The 20,270-nt window shown below is 45.2% G+C and overlaps 3 protein-coding genes across 20 annotated transcripts in view; all 3 read right to left on the bottom strand.

Moving 5' to 3' along the window:
• LOC119117275 overlaps nt 1-20,270 on the bottom strand; it is a 376,942-nt gene that overhangs the window by 150,745 nt on the left and 205,927 nt on the right. The window lies entirely within an intron of this gene.
• LOC119117297 (kinesin-like protein KIF21A) lies at nt 2,263-14,583 on the bottom strand. Its single transcript, XM_037243513.1, has 37 exons — nt 14,257-14,583; nt 11,489-11,711; nt 10,965-11,147; nt 10,674-10,811; nt 10,478-10,609; nt 10,258-10,416; nt 9,919-10,034; nt 9,655-9,850; nt 9,400-9,589; nt 9,262-9,325; nt 8,996-9,190; nt 8,766-8,807; nt 8,186-8,246; nt 8,010-8,115; nt 7,767-7,955; nt 7,493-7,692; nt 7,314-7,421; nt 7,112-7,180; nt 6,914-7,050; nt 6,705-6,843; nt 6,443-6,640; nt 6,275-6,376; nt 6,050-6,215; nt 5,779-5,799; nt 5,491-5,548; nt 5,372-5,426; nt 5,132-5,295; nt 4,948-5,067; nt 4,838-4,870; nt 4,488-4,624; nt 4,347-4,431; nt 4,188-4,277; nt 3,961-4,119; nt 3,516-3,633; nt 3,274-3,444; nt 3,008-3,204; nt 2,263-2,940 (listed from the first exon to the last, which is right to left on the bottom strand). Exons 1-37 carry the CDS (start codon nt 14,298-14,300, stop codon nt 2,883-2,885), a joined length of 4,623 nt encoding a protein of 1,540 aa, XP_037099408.1. The 5' UTR covers nt 14,301-14,583; the 3' UTR covers nt 2,263-2,882.
• LOC119117180 (ATP-binding cassette sub-family D member 2-like) lies at nt 15,853-20,217 on the bottom strand. The gene is made up of 10 exons (XM_037243324.1): nt 19,101-20,217; nt 18,851-19,031; nt 18,659-18,780; nt 18,349-18,511; nt 18,193-18,287; nt 17,989-18,134; nt 17,562-17,707; nt 17,322-17,406; nt 17,136-17,261; nt 15,853-17,068 (listed from the first exon to the last, which is right to left on the bottom strand). Exons 1-10 carry the CDS (start codon nt 20,016-20,018, stop codon nt 16,864-16,866), a joined length of 2,187 nt encoding a protein of 728 aa, XP_037099219.1. The 5' UTR covers nt 20,019-20,217; the 3' UTR covers nt 15,853-16,863.

Genomic DNA, 20,270 nt, shown 5'->3' on the forward strand with positions numbered 1-20,270 from the left:
ATAATTGAGAATATTTTTGATTAGATATATAATTAGATGAGTGTGTTTTCAAGTATGCACAAAATACAGAAAAATGCATATTATTGTTGTCCTGAAACACGTTAGCATAGCAGCTAACACCGAATGTGCAATCCTGTAACTTAATTAGTAATACTTAATTAGTGAACAATATCTTGCAATTTTCTATTACTATGAATGCACACAAACTCTTTTTTTTTTATTAAGCCAATATTAGGAGTATTACTGCTTTTTATTTCAAGACACCAATGATCCATCCCGCCCTTTGTTGTTTACTTTTGCTGTGCATCTGATTTAATGAACTGAAAATACCCTCCCGCTGGCATAGGATAAAAAGATTGTGTGATGAATGCGACAAGACAAGGAGGAGTGTGATATTATGAAGATGTATTTGTTTCCTGAAGAGCTTAATGAAGGAAGCACTCGTGTTGCACTAATTAAAACAAAACAAAAACAAATGTATTACCCGACAAACAATGCTTGTCGAAACTTTTAGTTTTTCCTGCTTTGGCTAATCTCAAATTCCCAATACAGAATAAAATGAAGGCTTGTAAAAATATACCAGCAGATGACAACTTTTGAACTCTATTGCAACAATGATCAAACCACTGAATCATAATTCAGCGGTTGCTTCCACGGACATGCATAATACATGAAGCTTGAGAATAAATTGCACAATTATTACACACGACCAGAGCAGGAATTCCATTCATCTTGTGATTTGCCACGGGGGGCACGTGCACATTTACTTGTAATGTGCTTGAACATTTGAAGAATGCAGCACTTTTTCTTTTTTAAAAGTGCGTTTCCATTAAGATGTCCAGAAAAACGAATGCGTCGGCTGTGAATGCGAGCGCTTCCTCTTTTGCAGTAAGCACACATTTAATTTGACAAAAACTCATTTGTGGTGAAATATTCGGGTAATAACCTGGCAACTCTGCTGTTTTAACTACACAGCAATGGAATACAATTAACAATGAAGGTCGCTGGGGCCTTGCTTTAATGCAGGTTACAAATGACATTTCTTGAACCGTGCAATGAGAATCTCACAATGTAATGATTAGTACAAGACCAAAGTTGAGACGCTTGAAAGAAGAACATGGAACAGAAGCTACTGTACATCTTGAAATTGCTTTTCAATTGAATTGAAAGGCAGGTTGCCTGGACTACGAGGCGTTGGGAAATCCACTGCAACGTTTATTTTTTATTCTTAATCTTCAAGTGCCTGGGCAGATAATTATTTTTGGACATTTTCCAAGTTTTTTCCCCCCCACATTTCCACCCATGTCCTGTAAAACACATAATCCCCCTTTTTTGATGGATTTCTTTTTCTACAAAAAAAAAAGTCAAGCATATATCCTTGAACGCCACCCCCCCCCCCCCCCCACGCCGATAAAAAAAAAAACCTAGCTCCGCCAATGCTTCTGACCTTGTTTCAAAGATGTTCTTACAACCGCTACTGCACTCACTCTCGGATTCCACCTCGGACATGATTATTATTGACCTGCTCTTTTATTGAGCGTCAAGTAGATGTTTGCTCGCAGGCAAATCCCAAGAGCAGCCCCATTGTCATTTATTCCCAAATTGTTTCATTTTACAGGTAAGAAGACATCCCTCCTTCTGATGATCCGGGGGAACGTGTGATAATCCAAGGACGGGGTGTTCGGGTAGCTGCGAGCGCATTAAGCGAGCTACACGATCACGGCTCATCAGTTCTGGTCATAAAGCAGCGTGAGTATTTTTAGCCGCAGGATTCACTCAGTGGGGAGATAGAAACCAAAGGGTGGATATTGACCCAGTCCATCTGAACCTTGCTGCTTGCATCTTTTTTAACTGGCTCTTAATTGGATGTTTGTCTTCTCATTTCACGGCCGCCCTGTGAACGCTTCTCGCTTTTATTTTGTTTTCATACTTGCTGTCATAACACTTCTCACGGGGTTGAAATCTTCATAGATTAAATTGATCGAAGTTGCCAAGTTAAATTTTTACTGTGCTCTGGTGAAATTGGATCACCGGAACTCTTCGTGATGTCATGAATGAACAATAAAGTCATGTGAATCATCCGAATATGAGACAAAAAATGTATTATTTCTCTTGAGTGTGAATAATTGGATTGATAAAAATACCCAGAGCTTTTTTTTATTATCTTGTGATGGAAGTTGGGTATTAGTTTTGATATGCCTTGTCGCTGCATTTTGCTGCCACCATGTGGCTATTAGATGTTAATACAATTACAAAAAAAAATGAGTAATTTGAAATTTATTCTCACGCTGCAGCCTCAGTTAATCAACAGGAAAACAGTGACAATGATATTCACACTTAAATGCTACAAAAACAACAACTCAGCAGTCAGTCAAGTGCAAAAGGCAGCTGATAATTCTTTTTTTTTTACTGACATATCTTCTTTTGACCAGTACCAACCCATATTGAAATGTATATCACATTTTCAGGAAGATAAGAAAAGCCTAACTTACCAAGATAAAGACTAGACGGGGCGGTGAGCTGTAAATTAAAAAAAATAAAACACTCATGACAAGTTACATTGCACGACACAATGCATGAGAACATAACGGATTTTTTTTTTTTTTACTGCATTAAGGCTACAGATACTTGATGGACACAGAAACCTCTCGTCAAAGTGTCCGGCCATACAAAGTATATAAAAACTCGTTTACATAATAATAATAATAAGACAATGCAGCTTCAGTAGTATTTTGGTCCTTGGATTCACACAGTCAAGACTAGAAAAGAAACACACAGAAAGTCCAAAAATGTTGACCATCCAGCATTTGGAAGAAGAAAAATAAAATCAATGCAAACGAGTAAAGACTGGGAGGATTTGAACTGTAGCAGAATCATAGCTGTCAAAGGACTCCATCCTCGAGAGATCCTTTGGCTTCCCAAATCTTCACTGTGCGATCACTGCGAGCAAAATAAACAATTAAAAATTATTTATGAGTGACAGAAAGACATTTGCAACATGACTTACTCGGAGGCGGTGAACAGATGACTGCTGTTGGTCGCCAGGCCGTTAATGGGGCTGTCGTGGCCTTGGATGTCCCCTAGGGGCGCTAGTGAGTCGACGTGCCACAGCCGGAGAAGCCCGCCTCTGCATCCGCTGAGCAACGCCAAAGTGCCGGGAACCACGCCCAAAGCGCTAACCCAATCCGTCTGGGAACTGACTGACTTCTAGAAGAAAGACCCGAGACTCAATTTGGAATTTTCAAAATGATTTGATGGGCGTTTCAATCTTACCTGCAGCAAGCGCCTACTGGCCAAGTCCCATTTTTTGATGTAGTGGTCTTTGGAGCCGCTGTAGAGAAAGTCCCCGTGCAAGGCCAGAGACTCCACGCTCTCCTGATGAGCGGGGTCCAACGTGTGGCAGGAACCGATACTCCCCTGAGCTCCTTCCGTCACCTCGAACATCTGGCAAACATCAATTTGTCATTTGCTTAATTCGAACATCGTCGTGACAACGTTTTGAGCGCGTCTCCTACTTTAATGTGATGGTCTTTAGAGCCGGTGAGGACCAGGTCTTGTCCGTTACCTAATTTATCGACCGTCAGACACGTGATGGTTCCTAAATGGCCGGTGAGCTTCCCGGTAGAGGCGAACCTAGCTCACAGACAAAAGTCAACGATTAGCATCAGTGTTTTCACCCGTTTTAATAGTTGATGGTACAAAATTAACCCAATGACGTGAATTTCCATCAATTTTTTTATGGGAATAGGCGGAGTATAGTATTTTATGAAGTTTAAAAAATGGTTACATTGGTGAATCACTGATGTTCACTCATTTACCGTAATCTTCGGACTATAAGCCGCACTGGACTATAAGCCGCACCAGCTAAAACTCGTGATTCAGGGTTCAAAATTTATAGATTATAGACCGAAATTTACGGTAATGATAGATTTGTGTTTAAAAAAAACATGTTAAACTGACTTGCGAAGATCCCACATGCGGACCGCATTCCCGGCGGCAGCATACAGGAAGGAACCGGCGGGATTGATGGCGATCTGGTTGATCTGACTTTCACCCGGAGGGATGGAAAAACTCCGGGTTGAGGAACAAGTGTCGCCCGTGGCAACTTGACCCGAAGCCCTAAAGCAAGCGAGATTATTATTATTATGACGAATATCTTGGACAACGACGGCCATAACAGAACTTACGTAAGCGTGCGTATACATTTTGCGCAATCTCTTATATCCCACACTTTGATGTACGCATTGGAAACGGTAAAGACCAGGCTGGAAGTGTACCTGCAATATCAAAACAGACTGTAGTCTTTCAAATAATTGGAAATAAAATACATATTTAATGATTGATACCTGACTGAGACGACGCTGCTAGGATGATCCGCTAAAGACATGATCTCTTGACCGGTCACCAAATTCCACACCTTACACGTTCGATCTAAAGAAAATGGGAGGATGGTGTACTTTAATTAAAAAAAAAATAATAATATTTACCTTTGGATCCTGTAAAGAGGAGATCTTCGGTGACGTCCACACTGAGTACAGGCTTGGTGTGTCCCTCGGCAACGTGCACACATTGAAGTTTGGCCGCCCGGCTGGTCTTGGGCGGTTCTATGGGGCTGATTACGCCTCTGGAATGAAAGACAAAAAAAATAATTTAGCATTTAAAATAGATACATTATGATTTATTTAATTAACTAATTAAATAAATAAATAAATAAATAAATAGCCTACTTACAGTGGCTAACTTAATTTAATTCCAATCGGCGGAAATGATTTCAAAATGGAATTTTCTACTTTTTCCACTACTATGATACCAAACAAAAGTAAATAAAGAAGAGTACCTATGGCTGTCAACTACAGAAGACTCATCCAATCTGAAAAATAAAACCAAATAAAAGTGTTGTAATTGTCTATGTGAGCCACAAGGGGGCGACAAAGTCCGACTTCTTACGCTCGCGTTTTAGCATTCCCTGATGTAGCCGTTGGAGTTTCTTGCATTTTCCTGCGGGTAAGAGGCGAGCGCTCAAGCTGCTGCCTCTCAGCGCTGCTTATCGGTGACCTCGATCGGAAGCTATCGGAAATCAAAAGTGTGACGAGTCAGCCCGTCTGAAAGGAGCTTTTGTGTTAACGCTTACACGCCGGCCGAGCGAGCCGAGATCGAAGACGGGGATTCGCGGCCCGGATCCGGATCGGCGAGAGGAAGCAAAGGACCCGAGAAGTCGCCGGTAGGCGAATCGAAGGGCGAATCTCCCGCGGTGGCGTAGAGAAGCTCCATCTGTGTCGCGGTCCTCCTCCGAGCCTGCGGCAATTCGACATCGATTATTCCATAACAAAATATGAGTGACATTTGGCGTGATCGTGTCGCTGTGCGCCACCTTATTTCTCGGACGGGAGTCGCCACAAAACTTCATCAGATCTGACGGCAGTGCGCTGAAACGATATCAGGCTTCGATCAGTAGCTTGATTTCAATTATTTGAATATCCCCAATATTACCTTCCGTCTGCAGCCGGGCTGGCGTTCGACTCATCGCTGCTGCTTTCGTCCCCGTTCTCTAGAAATCGGAAAAAAATCATTTACTTGATTCCTTACAGTAGAATAAAAATGCAGGCTTAAAGCACAGAAGGGTAAAAAAGGAGATAAAGGTCACACAAAAGGGAAGCAAACAACTATTCAGAAGTTGAAGATACTGTAACAAGGGGTCACGATGAATCGCACTTGAAGATTTCTCCCAGCTCATTTGCATATTTGAAATCTTGAAGTTCTCGAAACACTATTACTCACCTGGTGACAGGTAACCTAACTCTTGAGTTCACACCAAAAAAAAAAGACAAAAAGAAATCAAATTGAAACCCAATTAAAGAGCAAAAGAGGGAAATTATACATAATCAGTCACAGTGAAGCTTCAAATTTGATTCATGAACCAGTTGCAGTATTTTTCGATTCCTCTAGATGGCACTGTTGGTTTAAATGAAGGGCTTTAAAAAAAGTGTACAGTGAGACGTCACAGCAACTGGTTCATGAAGCTTCATTAAAAGTCAAAAGGCGTTCTGACCTTGGAGAGCGCTCCCCAGCAGTGCGTCCAGCTCGGGGTTGATCTCGGCTTTCTCCTTCAGCATGTGGAACAGCAGCTGGTTCTGCGTGGCGCTGTTGATCTCCGTCTGCTTCAGCCGGCCCTCCATCACCTTCAGCTGAGAGTCCTTCTGAGCCGCTTGCAGGCCCTGCGAGGAACACAATTTTGGTCTGATGCTCCGCTAACATAACAGGAAGTCCGTGTCACCTTATTCATGGCCATGGTCATGAAATGATCCAAAAGGAAACGAGCCTCTGATAGATTACACGAGCTGACCACCGCCGTTACGTCCACGGTGTCGCCTTCTTCCTACGACCCAAAAACAATCGAGCATGTATGTCCATGAAATAGTGAGATGTTGCATCACGTATTCACCTTGGCCTCCTCCATCTGCATGATGTTGGCCTGACAGTCCGCGATGCTGTCGTTGATGTAGTCGATGTTAGCGTTCAAAGACTCCAACTCTTCGTTCAAGGGAGTCAGCGAACGCTCGGCGTCCGGGGCCGCCTCCGCCGCCATCTTGGTTTTCTTCCTGGACACTCGCTCTCGACGCTTGGTTAGCTCCTCCCTTTGCTTGAGTGGTAGCGGGAGTTTCAATATCAAGGGAGCTCGGATTGATTTGCTTGGAATATCTGACCTTCATGAGTCGATTCATATCCGTTTCCATGTTGGAGATGGTCATCCGCTGCATGATGATGTCACTGACCCGCCGCTCCAATGATTGCCATTTGGCCCTGGCGTTCCGGCTCAGGTATCTGCTTCCTATTGGCGAACTCCTGAAGGCAAAGAGTTTTTTTCTTTCCCGATTTTCTTTTACGCTAACAAAATAGAGTCGAGTTTCCACACCTGGCGCCGTTGGACGTTCCCGAGGAGTACGGCCTTCCCGGGGCGCTCCGATGGAACGGTTCCGAGATTTCGGGTAAGGTGACTCTCCTGCTCGCCTTGCCCGACAGCGGCCTCACCTGCCGCCTCAGAGCAGTCACCTGCAGTTCAGAAAAAGCATTTCAGTTCCAATGACGAGCAAAAATAAAATAATGCTCTTACCTCTTCGTTCTTCCTACGAAGAATTAACTCCTGCTGTCTCTTCTGTGCCTCAAGCTGTTTTACTTGATGCTGTCCGGCAAAATTAATGAAGATAACAGTGAAAATGTGAATCCATATGCAAATAGCTCCCCCTAAAGGATGATGTCTGCCACTACATTGGTTAGCATTTAAATGATTTTGTGTCCCGACACGAATCGGGCACCTCAGATCTTCGTTGGTCTTTCTTCAGAGATGCAATCTCCCTGTTCCTCTTGCACTCGGTGGCTCTGTTACGTTCCTGTTGCTCCTTCATCTGACGCATTAGTGCCACCTAGTGGACAAACGTATATTCCAACCAGCTTCTGCTGCATTAACTATTCTAAAAAAAAAAAGAGAGCAAACCTTAGTCTTCTTCATCTCTGTGACGTCCAGCTGCAGTTTCTTGAGCTGCTTCTCGTACTGCGACTGGTTCTTGAGGAGACGAGCGTGCTCCTTCTGAGCGGACTGGAGCTTCTGCAGCTCCTTGTTCATGGAGCTCAGCTTCCTCTCGTACTCGGCCTTGATCCTCTTGGCCTTCTCTTCGGTGCAGGACTCCACTGAACCTGGACGGTGCAATCGAAATGTAGACATATGTATTAAAGATGTTCGTTTTTTTGTCGTTTTTTTTTTCTCTCACCCATGTTGTGGAGCACTTTGTCCCTCTCCTGCTGCGTGTCTCGAATTTTATTCTGCAGCATGACCAGCTTGTGCTCGTACTGCTGCTTAAGCGTATGGAGGCGCCGCTGGCTGTTCTCCAACTCGTCGATCAGCTTCTGCTTGATGGCGATCTCGCACGTGATGTTGGCCAAGTCGGCCTGGACGTCTTCTACAAAATTCGTCATATCACGGCTTGGTCTTATTTTTATTTTTTTTTTTTTACCTTTGTCATCTAGCTCCTCCGCGCCGGACTCCTCGGACGTCTCCTCCCCAGCCGAATCCGAGTCATCTTCATCGCCGTCCTCGACTTCCTCGTGATCGCTTCCCTCCTTGTCACGTACAACCAAAACTCACACTTTGGCGTCTAATCAACATAAATATTTTCGTTTTTTAACGTACCACCTCTGCTTCGTTGCCGCCTCGTTCCTGATCATTGTCCGGCGTTTCTTCTTTAATTACGCTGGAGGAGAAAATTGTTTTGAGTTAAGTGGTGCTTGATTGTTTTGACACGAAAGGAAAGGTACATGCAAGTCAATCAGGAGCGGATCACATATCATCACTTTATGACAATCACTAATTTCACAGCGCTGCCACATACTAAAAGTGATGAAAGAGGGATTAGACAGAGGATTTTTCCCTTCCGGGAGTGCAAAACCACCTGTGCGGGAAAAGTCGGAGATTAGCAGTCATTTGTTGGTGATAAGAGGAAAATCCACTGAAATCCTTCATTTCAATTACTTGGCTTTTTTTTTTTTTTTAATGAAAACTGTCTATGTAATAGTCGTAAAAGGTATTTAAATGTATTTATTTAATAAATGTATATTTTTTTTATGCAAAAAAATAAATGTATTTTAATTTACCATTTATTATAAATTTATTTATTTATTTATTCCAATTTATTAATTTAAAATCAGAGCCTGTAATTGAAAGGAGGTTCAGGTATTTGTCCCCCCGATTCCCTGGATGGGATGGAGCGAACCTGCCGTCCTGTTGCCGATCGTCCAGCTGGGACTGCCTCAGTCTTCGGGGGGGGGGGAGGATGAGGATGGGGGGGTAGACAAGTTTAAGTGAGGGAAGTTTGCAAGAGAGCAAGAGAGGAAGAGAAAGTGAGAAGCAGTTGCAAATATGGAGATATAAAAAAAATATATATTTGCTCATGGAACCATTTGATGACCTGTTGCTATGGTAACACACATCTAAAACACATACCTCTTTTTCTTCTTCTTCTCCTTCTTCTTGAGCTTCTCCAGGTCTTTCTTGGCCATCTCAATGACGTCGTTGGCTTCTTTCTCGAGGGCCGGGGAGAAGGAGGCGGGGCCAACGTACAGCGACGAGCGAGTGGAGGCGCGCACCAGGCTCTTCCGCAGGTTCTCGTTGAGGGCCTCGCTCTCCAGAAGTTTGGCCCTGTCGGCGGGGAGAAGAAGTGATTCTTCGCATGGCGGTCTTTTCAAAATTGTGAGTCGCCGATGTGGTACCTGAGCTCCTCGATTTCCTTGATGTAGTTGTGGATCATGTTGCCGATTTCCTCGTTGCCTTCACCTGAAAGCGGAAGTCCCACTTCAATGGCGGTAAAACAAATTGAGAAATGCCGATTTATATTTTGTCATTTTCACCTGCTTTGGCCAGCGCCTGATTGGCTCCATCACTGAGGATTTGCGTGAGTCTGCTTCGCTGGGCGTCGATGGTCTCCTGCATGGCCTTCACCCTCACCCTCAAATTGTTATTGTCCGTCTGGAGCATGGCGTTCTCGTGGACCAAGTCGTTGATGCCCTCCATGCCGTCCTCGCCGATCATTCGCTTACCCTGAACGAGACGGATGACCGTAAACGCTATCCGCTCATTTCTTCCATAACCAGGACGTCCCTCACCGTTTTGTACTCCATCAGCTCCATCTGCAGCCGGGCCATCTCCGTCCTCAAGGCGCTAATCTGCTGACTAGCGCGATCCTGGTTCACCATCACCTTATTTTTGATGTTCCGTGCCCGGTTGGCGTATTTCAGAGTGTTCAAGGTCTCCATGAAGTCGCGGTCGGACGGGCTGATGCAAGCGATCATCACCGTTTGACTGAAGGAGGTGAAAATGATAATCACGTTGTGGAAATGGAGCTCTGAAAATGGCGGTTGATCGCAAACCTGTTCCCGCCGAGTGAATCTTGCAGCAGACGGGTGAGTTTGGAGTCTCGGTAAGGCACGTGGGTGGAACGCTTACTCCTGTCGCCGAGTGCGCTGATCACGTTGCCCAGGGCAAGCTGAGGCAACAAAATAAAATTGTCATTTGAAGAAAAAAATGATTAAAAATATAGACATTGTAGTTTTTTTAAAATAATTTTAAAAATGAGACAAAAATATTTTTTTATAATTTATAAAACTAGTTGTTTTTATTTTTTTTATAATTTATAATATAAATATTCACAATCAATACACAAACTAACTTTGCCAATTAATCAAATGTCTCAAGATGATTTTTCTAACCAGTCCACAGTTGATGGAGATGCCTTCTTTGGCCCGTTCGCCAGTGGCTCCGGTTCTTTTAAGCCTCTCGGAACCGGCCAGGTCTACAAAATGGAACTTGGCCGACAGCGTCTCGAACTCGTCGATGTCGCTCGCCTGGCGGTTGTCAGCCGCGTTATCCTGGAAGACAAAGTTGACGTGAATCGCTGAGCTAACACGCAGAGCGAAGTTCTGCGCTTACGTTATCGGGTGAGCACATTCGAACTTGGCACAGGTGGATGGTGAAGATAGCGTGGGAGCGTGAACTCTGCACGTTCATCTGAGTGCTGGCCGTGGTTCTGGACAAGGCGCCCAGCTTCAGACACTGGATCATCTACATTTTCCCAAACGTCATTATTAACCGAAAAATGTTAATTCCAATTCTGCGTCTCACCAACCTCGGCCGCGGAGTTGACGCTGCGCGTGGTGACGCCGACCGTGTAGATGCCGCCGTTGGCGTCCTCGTGGATGCGCACGCTCGACCTCTGCCTCCTGGCCTCCACGTCAAACAGGTCCACCACCTCCTCGTTGTATAGCTACAATGTCAATTTAAACATTGATCCAAAGTTCAGGCATATATTCTTTATCCTCTGCAATTTTTACACTGCTGCTGTCAACTGAGCAGTTATACTGCCCCCTGGTGGTTGAAGGAATCGCACGATGAAACCATGATATTTTCTGTTATGTACCTCCAGGAACTGAGCGTTAATCTTGAACTCGGGAACGGGCTTTCCCTGCTCGGTGGCAGCCTGCCTCCGTTCCTCGATGCCCCGGAACAGGTGATTGACGGCCCTGGGAATGATACCCAGCTCGTCCTCGCCGATGTTGACGTCGAAGCCGGTTCCCATGGTGTACGTCTTCCCCGAACCGGTCTTTGGGGAGAACAAAGGGTAGTCAAGGTATGCTTTACTCCCTGTTTGTCTTGCCACACTGACTCCGCCCCTTGTGGTCATGGACACTCGCAAGTCAAGCCATGTTTTAAATTGCAAAAAAAAAAAAAGCACGATATTTCTCCGTTAAATAAATAAAAGCAGTCAGTTCGTGGCGGGGAAAGACGGGGAGGATGGGGTGGTCGTCATGGTGATTTCAATGGAATGCAACATGAGGGGTGCTTCCTGCTGGACCCCCTGAAAGAAGTGTGTGCGTGAAAGACTACTTGACGGGAATTCCGGAAGAATAAAAGGCGAGGCACTTTCTCGTTTGCATCCCCTACCTGTCCATATGCGAATACGGTCGCGTTGTAACCCTCGAAGCAACCCTCGATGAGACTCTCGGTGCAGTCGCCGTAAATGGCGTCCTGCTGGGTGTCAATGTCGAAGACAAAGTCGTACGTGAAGGCCTTGTCCTTGCCCAGGACCACCTGCGGCTCCCCGGGCATCACGTAAGTACAAATGTGGCAGCCTTCGATCTTCTCTCGGGCCAGCTGAGGACGAATCCTGTTGGGGGAAGACAAATCCAATGTACTTTTTACTATTTTCTAGTAACAGAAATATAAAATCACCTCTAATATAGTATATGTGTATATATATTGTATATAAAATATACAGTATATTAAACTGAGTGGTCTTGTTAGAGAGGAACCAACGAGTCACATCCAGTTGGACTTCATTCTTTCTTTCAAAAATCTGAATAGAAGACTCGCTGTTCACACAAGAGTAAACAGAACCCGCCCTGGATTTCATTAAGAATTTGTTCCTTCTTAAATATATGACATCATCTCCTGCTTGGAAACCTCTCACGACTGAAGCCACCAAATGAGAAAATAATGATTAATATTTTGGCCGCATTCCAATATATGTTTGTGTGCATATTTGTTTGCGTTGTGGCCATAAGGGGGCAGTAAAACGCAGACATACAGTCCGTTTTTATTTGTGTGTGGAAGGAATATTTTGATTATGGTTCAACCCAAAACATTTTTTTTCTCTGCAGGCGCTAACCGTCCGTCTCGGACACACACACACAGAGTCCTTGTCCGATGTTTTTCCTCGGAAATCCAACACTGCTACACCCTTAACGCTCACTCTGGCCCTCGCGTGCACTGTGAGACAAGTCACATACTAAATGTAAAAAAAAAAAAACTGTAAAAGTCATCTGACAGATTCACTCAAGTGGAAGAATGAAAAATAAAATACTTAAAGCCTCATGCGGAGAGGATTAAAGGGATACTTTTACTTCCCATCGTGAATTCCTGAGGAGTGAACTCAATTTGACTGCACTCGATTAGGGCTGGACGATTTTGAAAAATAAACTGCACATTTTAATTGCAATTTTTCTTTTTTTTCCAAGGTGTATTCTTTTTTTAAACACACACACACTGGCTTTGACTACCTCCTCCCCAACAATCCATGAAAGTTTCTCAGGCTCATTATTACGATTACAATGACAGCCTCAGAAACAGGACACTCGCCCTCACATGAAAGCCCGGCGGACAAAAAAGCCACCAGAACTCTCGAAAATGACGAGAACCAACGATGACATCATACTTCTGGAAAGAAGTGCTGATCAATTGTCTTTACCGCAGAGGTGAAGTCACACAATGTAGGTCATCACTTTGCAGCATCGGAATTACGGACAAAAAAATTGGGACATTATAAGATTGTGAAATGTGGAGGACACTATTTGAAGTGCTGTCCGCAGGCCTCAGTGTCGTTTTGTACATGATGAGACACACCAGTGCATAAAAAAAAAAAAATGCCTGTAGGTCCACCACAATGTTGCTGTTATGTAATAAGAGCAAGCAAATAAAAGGGGTTCTTTCATAGGACGTCTGCCACCGGCAGGTAGAAGGATGAAAAGAGGGGAAAAAGATTATTAGAGATTACCCCAAAATAAAATTGCTCACTATTAATGCGCACTTTAGTGAATTATTGGCAAAAGATGAAAGGAAGGAAGTATTATGCTGAGTCAGCATTGTCATTGTTATCCTTGTCTGGCTGATCTGCGTCCTTGTCTTTAAGGTCATTGGACAGGAAGTAGGAAAAAAAAAAAGTAAATTATGATGATTATTGTGATCTGCACCATCACATGATAGCAGCTGGCAGATGGTGAGCAGCCTGCTTCGCTTCAGTTCGCTTGGGTTGCTTCATAAAAATTCATTAGGGACACACACACACACCACACAGGCAGAAGGTGCTTAGCCTTTGCCCTGGAATTGACAATAGAAAATATGTAGCTAGCTAGTTCTTTATATATAGATATATTGGTGCTACTATTAGTTAGCACGTCCCACATTGCATTAGTACCGTTACTCCTGCAGAAATGTGATACGTTCTGAATGTTACAAAAGAAGACATTTGACGCAGGATCAATTATTAAAAGAATGGCGACGGGCAACTTTTGACTGGACTCTGGACGGATTGTTAAATTTCTTCTTGTGGGGCTTCTTTTTCAGGAGCAAACATAGTTATGTAACGAGCACGATGACACATTTCCTCAATTTGTATTTTTTCTTTAGGATTAGGCCTTTGCAGGTTGAAGCAGGTGCTGACTGTCAACACGCCTAACTAAACTATTAAGCTAGGGAGAGGCACTATTAGGTCACCATGGAGATTTATTTGTATGTTCAAAGTAGCCACTTGATGTCCCAGCACAAATCAATTGACTGTTAATCTTATTAACCTTTTTTTTGAGTCTGTAGACTTATTATTATTATTATTATTATTTTTTTTACAAACCAAAACTTGACCTCATCACACCTTTAGGTTGAATGAAGCAGGGTCACATGACTCCTCAACATGGCTGCCATGCTTTCATTGATACTATTGATGACAATCGCCAGCGGGCTTCCTTGTGTGAGTGCCAGCTGATTTGTGTTGTTACTGTTTTGAAAGCAACCTGAAGACGCGCCCTATAGCCCGAAGGTGCGTCTGCGTGGAGAAATCAGTGCAACTTATGCAAATATTACATTTCAGGCATTGTTGTATATGGTTGCACTGTTGTGTGTTTTTTTTTTTTGCAGGTGGGAGCAAGAAGCATCCTTACCTTAGTGCGACACGCACCGAGCTCTCATCCGCCCCACCGCTCATTGTGCCCCGAGGTAGAGTCCACTAGAGTCCGGTTAAAAATAGCCCCCTTTCCCCTTTATCCTCTTAGAAGAAGAGGGAGCGCCGTCTTCCCCCACCTTCTCCTCCTTCCTCGCGTGTCCGTGGAGCTTCCATTACTGTGCAAAAAAAAAAACCAAGTCTTACATTTAGAGTTTTTAAAGATCATGGAAAAGATGGTCTTCCATTGTCATCTGAACCTGCATGCGCCGGGTCCTGCGAGATCAGCGTGGAAGAGATCCACCAGACGGCGTGCGAGTGGGAGGGAGGAGGATGGAGGGGGAGTTTGGGGAGCGAGTCTGTGACGTCAAAATCTCCTCCTCCTTTGTTGGCTCCATAGTCGCGTTTCCCTTAATTCGACTTTTCATTACACCTTTATCCTTAATCTTTATCGTCTACAGGGGAAAAAAATGTCCATGAAATAATAACACGTAATCATTACGTATCTCATAATGATGTATTTTTATTAGGTATCATGGCCATCAAAAATTGTAAGAAAAAAGTAATTCCAAGTCTTTAAAGTGTGATCAATCAACCTGTAGACCAGCGAATCTTCCGTATGTATTTTTATTTTAACTAAATGAAAGCACTGTTAAAAAAAAAAGAGCGAGCTCTTAGCTGCATAAACCGTTATTTGTAGGGAAATGTCGCCACCGCGTGGACAAACTAGACTATTGCACCCAAGCGGTACATTAGTACGGGGATCGCCACTGAAGAACTAATTCATAGCCTAAAAATACTTTCTTGCTCAACTACAGAAAATCTTAAAATGTGCGAAATGAGCAATTTTTCAGCAAATTGTTTTATTAACAAGAAAATACATTTTTGCTCTTGTTTAAGCTGAAAATACGTCAACTCCAATGCATGCACAAGATTAGGTCAACTGGATGTCCGCTCCCAAATGATGTAACACGCTACATGCATGGTTAGTACAGACAATTGTAATAATTCGTAACTTGAACAGAATACATTGAATTTCCCACTTACAAAAAAAGGGATGACTTATGTGCCGACTTGTTTTCTGAAGGGATAAAAAGCGACCATGCAATAAAACATCACCTCCTTACAAGCAGAGGCATGACTAAATAAAGTTAGACTTTTGTGTTAATTTTATAGGCACTACGAATTAGATTAGCAGTAATAAAACATTCTTATTCAGTCAACTGTGTCAAGCGCGCCCTCTGTTGGCAGTCTGACAAAGAAGGCGTGAATCTTGTTGCCACGACAACCCCACGACCTTGTGTGAGGCTTTATCAAATGAGTGGAGTATAGAGCCGCTAATACTAATAGTAATAAGAAGACACCCTCGTAAAGTCGCATAGTGGCATCAGAAGCTCACAGTGGCATTAAAACGCCAATAAAAGTCACATTGTGTGGGAAAAACTAAACTAGCAGCGGCCGAAATCCTGAGCAGGGCAGCATTTACAATTCTTGTTTCGTTAAAAAACTGAATTCGGGATGAGACTGATTGTCCGTCATAACCAGCAATCTGGAATATCTAACATGGTATTTTTATTTTTTTTATCCCTGGCAGAAGCCTTCTGGGAAATGCGGCTTCCTGGAGCAAAAGTCAACTTGACTGCGGGACTCGAACTCAGATTGGAGTTTAAAACAAGGGCGGGCTGACTTTAGTTCTCAAGGGGTCACATTTGAGTTGATAAGGTTTACAAAAAAATAAATAAAAGACACATTTTGGTGCAGGAGGAGGAATTTCCCTTCGCGCCTCATTACAACCAGCTTCCACCACAGAAAGAATATTGGATTCTTTAACTGGTGGTCACATGACACGCATGCGAATGAGCTGCCCGCTCAGCAGGAGAGGGGGCCTCTTTCGTGCATTGTGTTTGTTCGGTAAACCAAAAGGACCCTCCGTGCTGGGGTCAGACCCTGCGTCATTATCCGCTCCAATAACAGATTGTTGTTGTCGTCAAATGGATCGGGATACCGGACTTGAAAAAGTAAAGTGCTCTGTTAAAAACAAATGATCAATTTGTGAAATGAATGGAACTCTGTGCTCTTCTCTGTTGCCTAAAGCAGTGGTTCTCAAAACGGAATTCAACCCTGGGTCCGTAAAATTGCAATAAAATTAGGGTCATTTAAAAAAGAAATAATACATACATATGGGGAGCCGATAAAACAAAGAGAATTAAAAAATGACTCCTCCCTATTTTAGCCAATTCATGATCTGACATCCCTGCCCAAGAAAAATGATTATTTTAGGTGTATTCAATGACAGTCATTGTTTTGTTGTGCTCTGGCCAAAGCAAGGTTGAATATAAAATATTGCTTTTACTGCCACCTTGTGGCGACGACCTTGAAGTGAGGGCAGGAGTGTCAAAAAAATCAGGCCTTGTCTGTTTGGACAAAAAGTGCATGTGTTTACTCAACTAAATAAGTTTTTTTTTTTTTTCTAAAAATATTTAACGAACTGGCATTAATATTATCAGGGTCTACGGCTTTTTTTGATCTAAAAACGACTTTGTTCGCGTTTTAAAACGGAGTGGCCGAAAGAGCGGCGACGGTCAAACCCCAAAGCCGCTCCCGTGCGTCACTCGCGGGCGGCTCTGAGCACCGAGTCGTCGCCCAGGATCTTGCAGAGCTCGTGCAGGCGCTGCTGCATCTCGGGGATGCCGGCCAGCTGGCTCTCCAGCCGCTGCTTCTCCTCGGTGAGCGAGAGGCGCGTGGCCGTGTCCAGCTGCTCGAAGCGCCAGCCGCCCTCGCCGTCGAACTGCAGCAGGTGCGTGTGGTACTTCCTGCCGGGTCAGCGAAAGGGGGTTCACGGACGGACTTGTGGGGAAGGAAAGATGGCCGAGTGTTTACCAGAGCGAGGGCCTGTGCGTGATGGACAGCAGGGAGATGCCGGCGTCTTTGGCCGCCTGGAAAATTTTACCCTCCACGTCGATGCTGACGGCGCTGGTGCACTCGTCCAGCAGGGCGTATTTCGGCCTGACGCAAACATTTATTAGACGAGTCATCCTTGTGTGTGTGTATTTATGATGTCCTTACTTGTGGTAAAACATGCGAGCCATGCCCATCCTTTGCTTCTCGCCTCCGGACAGCACGTCCTTCCAATCCAGCTCGGCGTCCCAGCCTGGACGCCGACGAGACATTTTTTGTTTGGCGCTCTTCTAGCATTGCGTAACTGATCAAGGAATTTGCTCGCGCGTTTTAAAAAAACACTCCGGCGGCCACTAAGCGGCGACAATCGGGCTCTTTGTTTGGGGGATTGGCAAGGTTTCGAATTACCTCCTTCCCTGGTGACGATGTGGTTGAGGTTGACGATATCCAAGATGGCCTCCAGGTCCTTATCGCGAAGTCCTCTGGCGGCCATGTCCTCCACCGAATCGGGATAGATCACCTGGTCCCGAAGAGACCCTATCGACATGTAGGGCCTGGAGACAAATATTTAATTGGTCCAAAAGATATTTTTCCCCCAACAAAGCTGGCTAACAACGACTAATCTCTCACTATCGGCATAAAAGAAAAAAAAAAAGAGAAGGTAGCTTTACACAATTGCGAGCGCAATTTAGCCGCTGACAACCTTTACGCTCAAAGTAGTTCAATATTTATTTGAAAGCTCCTGTTACAATGGATTCGATTACACAAGGGTTCACCAATGGGGTGGGTCAAACAATGACGATAAGCGGAAGTGTGTGTGTGTGTGTGTGTGTACCTCTGTGGGATGTAGAACATGTGCTGCGGGGAAGGTTTGTGGAGGCGCCCGCCGTACACGGGCCACAAACCGCTGAGGATGCGGAAGAGGGAGCTTTTACCGCAGCCGTTGGGGCCCGTGATCAAGAGGTGCATGCCCTCGTCCACCTGGAAGGCAAAAAAAATGATTTCCCCGAAAACAAAAAAAGAAATGAGGTGATCCCACCTTAACGTTGAGGCTGGACACGACGACGTCCCCGTTGGGTGTTATAATCGGGACGTTTTCGCACACGATGCCGTTGTCCACGTCGATCACTTCGCCTGACATGAGAAGAGGAACGGTCAAGAGTTGCACTCATGGCCGTCGCGATGGAGCGTGTACCTTTAATCTCCAGCGGCCCGTCAATGTGCATCCCCGGTTTGCTTTTCTTGTCTTCTCCGCTGGCGGCGGTCAGCGACGAGCGCTTGTAGACGCCCTTTTGGACGTCCTCGAACACCACAAACATGTTGTGGACCCTCGCCGTGTAGCCCGCCAGCTCTGTGACCTGTCCCACAAATAAATATTAGTCTGACCCGCAGCTCGTAAAGTTCAAATGCATGGAGGTTGGGTTAGTTCATGGAAACCCTGTCAAAGAATGTCAATCAAAAATAATAATCAATAATGTCAGGTCGACGTGTTGATTTTCGGGCACCTCTTTGTAGGAGGACATGATTCGCTCAATGGCGTCACCTCCTGAGGCTAGAAGGTTCCGGGCGGTGGTGAACGCCTCCGTCCTTTCGCTCACCATCCGATGCGGGTGGCCGTCAGCCGTTTCTAGAAAAATCCAAAAAGTCTGTGAAGACACTGGAGTGAGCACCGACGTGATTATTTTTTTTTTCCTCACCGGTGTCGGCGTAACCAGTGGCGGTGATGATGGGCACGGCCACCATGACGAGGCCGCTGGCGCTCCACACGTACTTCATGAGGAACTGCTCGATCATGATGTACCAAAGGCGCTTGGAGAGGATCAGGTTCATCTGTTGGGCTAGCGCGCCGTAGCACTTCTGGAGCTGGCGCATCTCCACCTGTCGCCGAGGATAACTCACAGTCACAAACTTGATTGCATCACCGTAGAACCGTATTACCGGACTTACACCGTGTCCCCGATAGAAGGCGATTTCCTCCGCGTTGGCGATGATTCGAGAGTGCACGTAGCGCAGGTAACCCTTCCGGTGCGCCTCCTCGGCCACCAGTTTCCCGAATTTAGGTGAGCAAGCCCGGAGGACCTTAGCGGTGGCGAAGACGACCAAGCCGGCCAGCAGCGTGGGCCCGCTGGCGTTGGCGTCGCGGGACCGAGCCGTCCGGATGAGCGTGTAGGAGGTGAGTATCACGTCCAGGATCGGCTTGGTGAGGTTGGAGTAGAGATGGGCCACCGACTGAGAGAACATCATCACGTCCTCCGTGAGGGACTGGTCCGGGTTGGCCAGCCTCCCGTCCATGTTGCTGACTCTGTAGTAGGTCTGGTCCGTGAAGTAGGTCCGGTAGGCGTGGTTCACCAGGCGGGTGCGGAAAGCCAGGGCCAGCTTGCATTCCAAGAAGCGGATGACGCTGTTGACGAAAGTGGCGGGGATAGCGATGAGGAGCCATTTGATGAGCTGGATCATGAAGCTCCTCGGTTGCTTCTCCACGATGGTCTTCACTATCTTGCCATCCAAGCTGGCCACGTAGATGGACAGGAAGGTCCTGGAGATCAGAGCCACAGAGTGCAAGGAAAGCAAAGCGAGCTCCTTGGACAGCAATTTGGGGAAAAGAATTTTGGCAAGTTCCAGGATCTGCTTGAAGAATTCCGCGTTCACCCCAGGGGACGCCTTTGATGCATAGGCAGCGTCTTTGAACGAACACGCAGATCCGTTTCCAACTCGTCTGTCGGCTTGATTTTTGCAGAGCTGCCTACAGATAACCGGGTAGAGTGTTTTGATGCCGTAGGCAGCAGCCGCTAGAAACACGGCTCGCTTGGCTACAGCCGTGCGGTCCCATTTCACTTTGGACGTCGCATTAAGGATGTTGGACATTTTTAGGATGTTAGTCGGCTTTTATGGCGGTCCCCCAAACGCCCATCACCTTAAATCTACTCACAGCGTCGACGTGAGAAGAGAGACGGACCTCAGACGGCCGCGGTGAGGCGAAAAAGAAATAAAAAGACGGTCCAAAGACGAACCGCTACATCCTGCTCGTTAGCTTACCCCCGGCATGTAGGCGAAATGTTACACTTCCGGGTTTACTTTTCAGAATAAAACACTATTCACCAAAATGATTACAGATGC

Source organism: Syngnathus acus, chromosome 23, assembly GCF_901709675.1.
Source record: "Syngnathus acus chromosome 23, fSynAcu1.2, whole genome shotgun sequence".
In the NCBI taxonomy this organism is placed as follows: domain Eukaryota; kingdom Metazoa; phylum Chordata; class Actinopteri; order Syngnathiformes; family Syngnathidae; genus Syngnathus; species Syngnathus acus.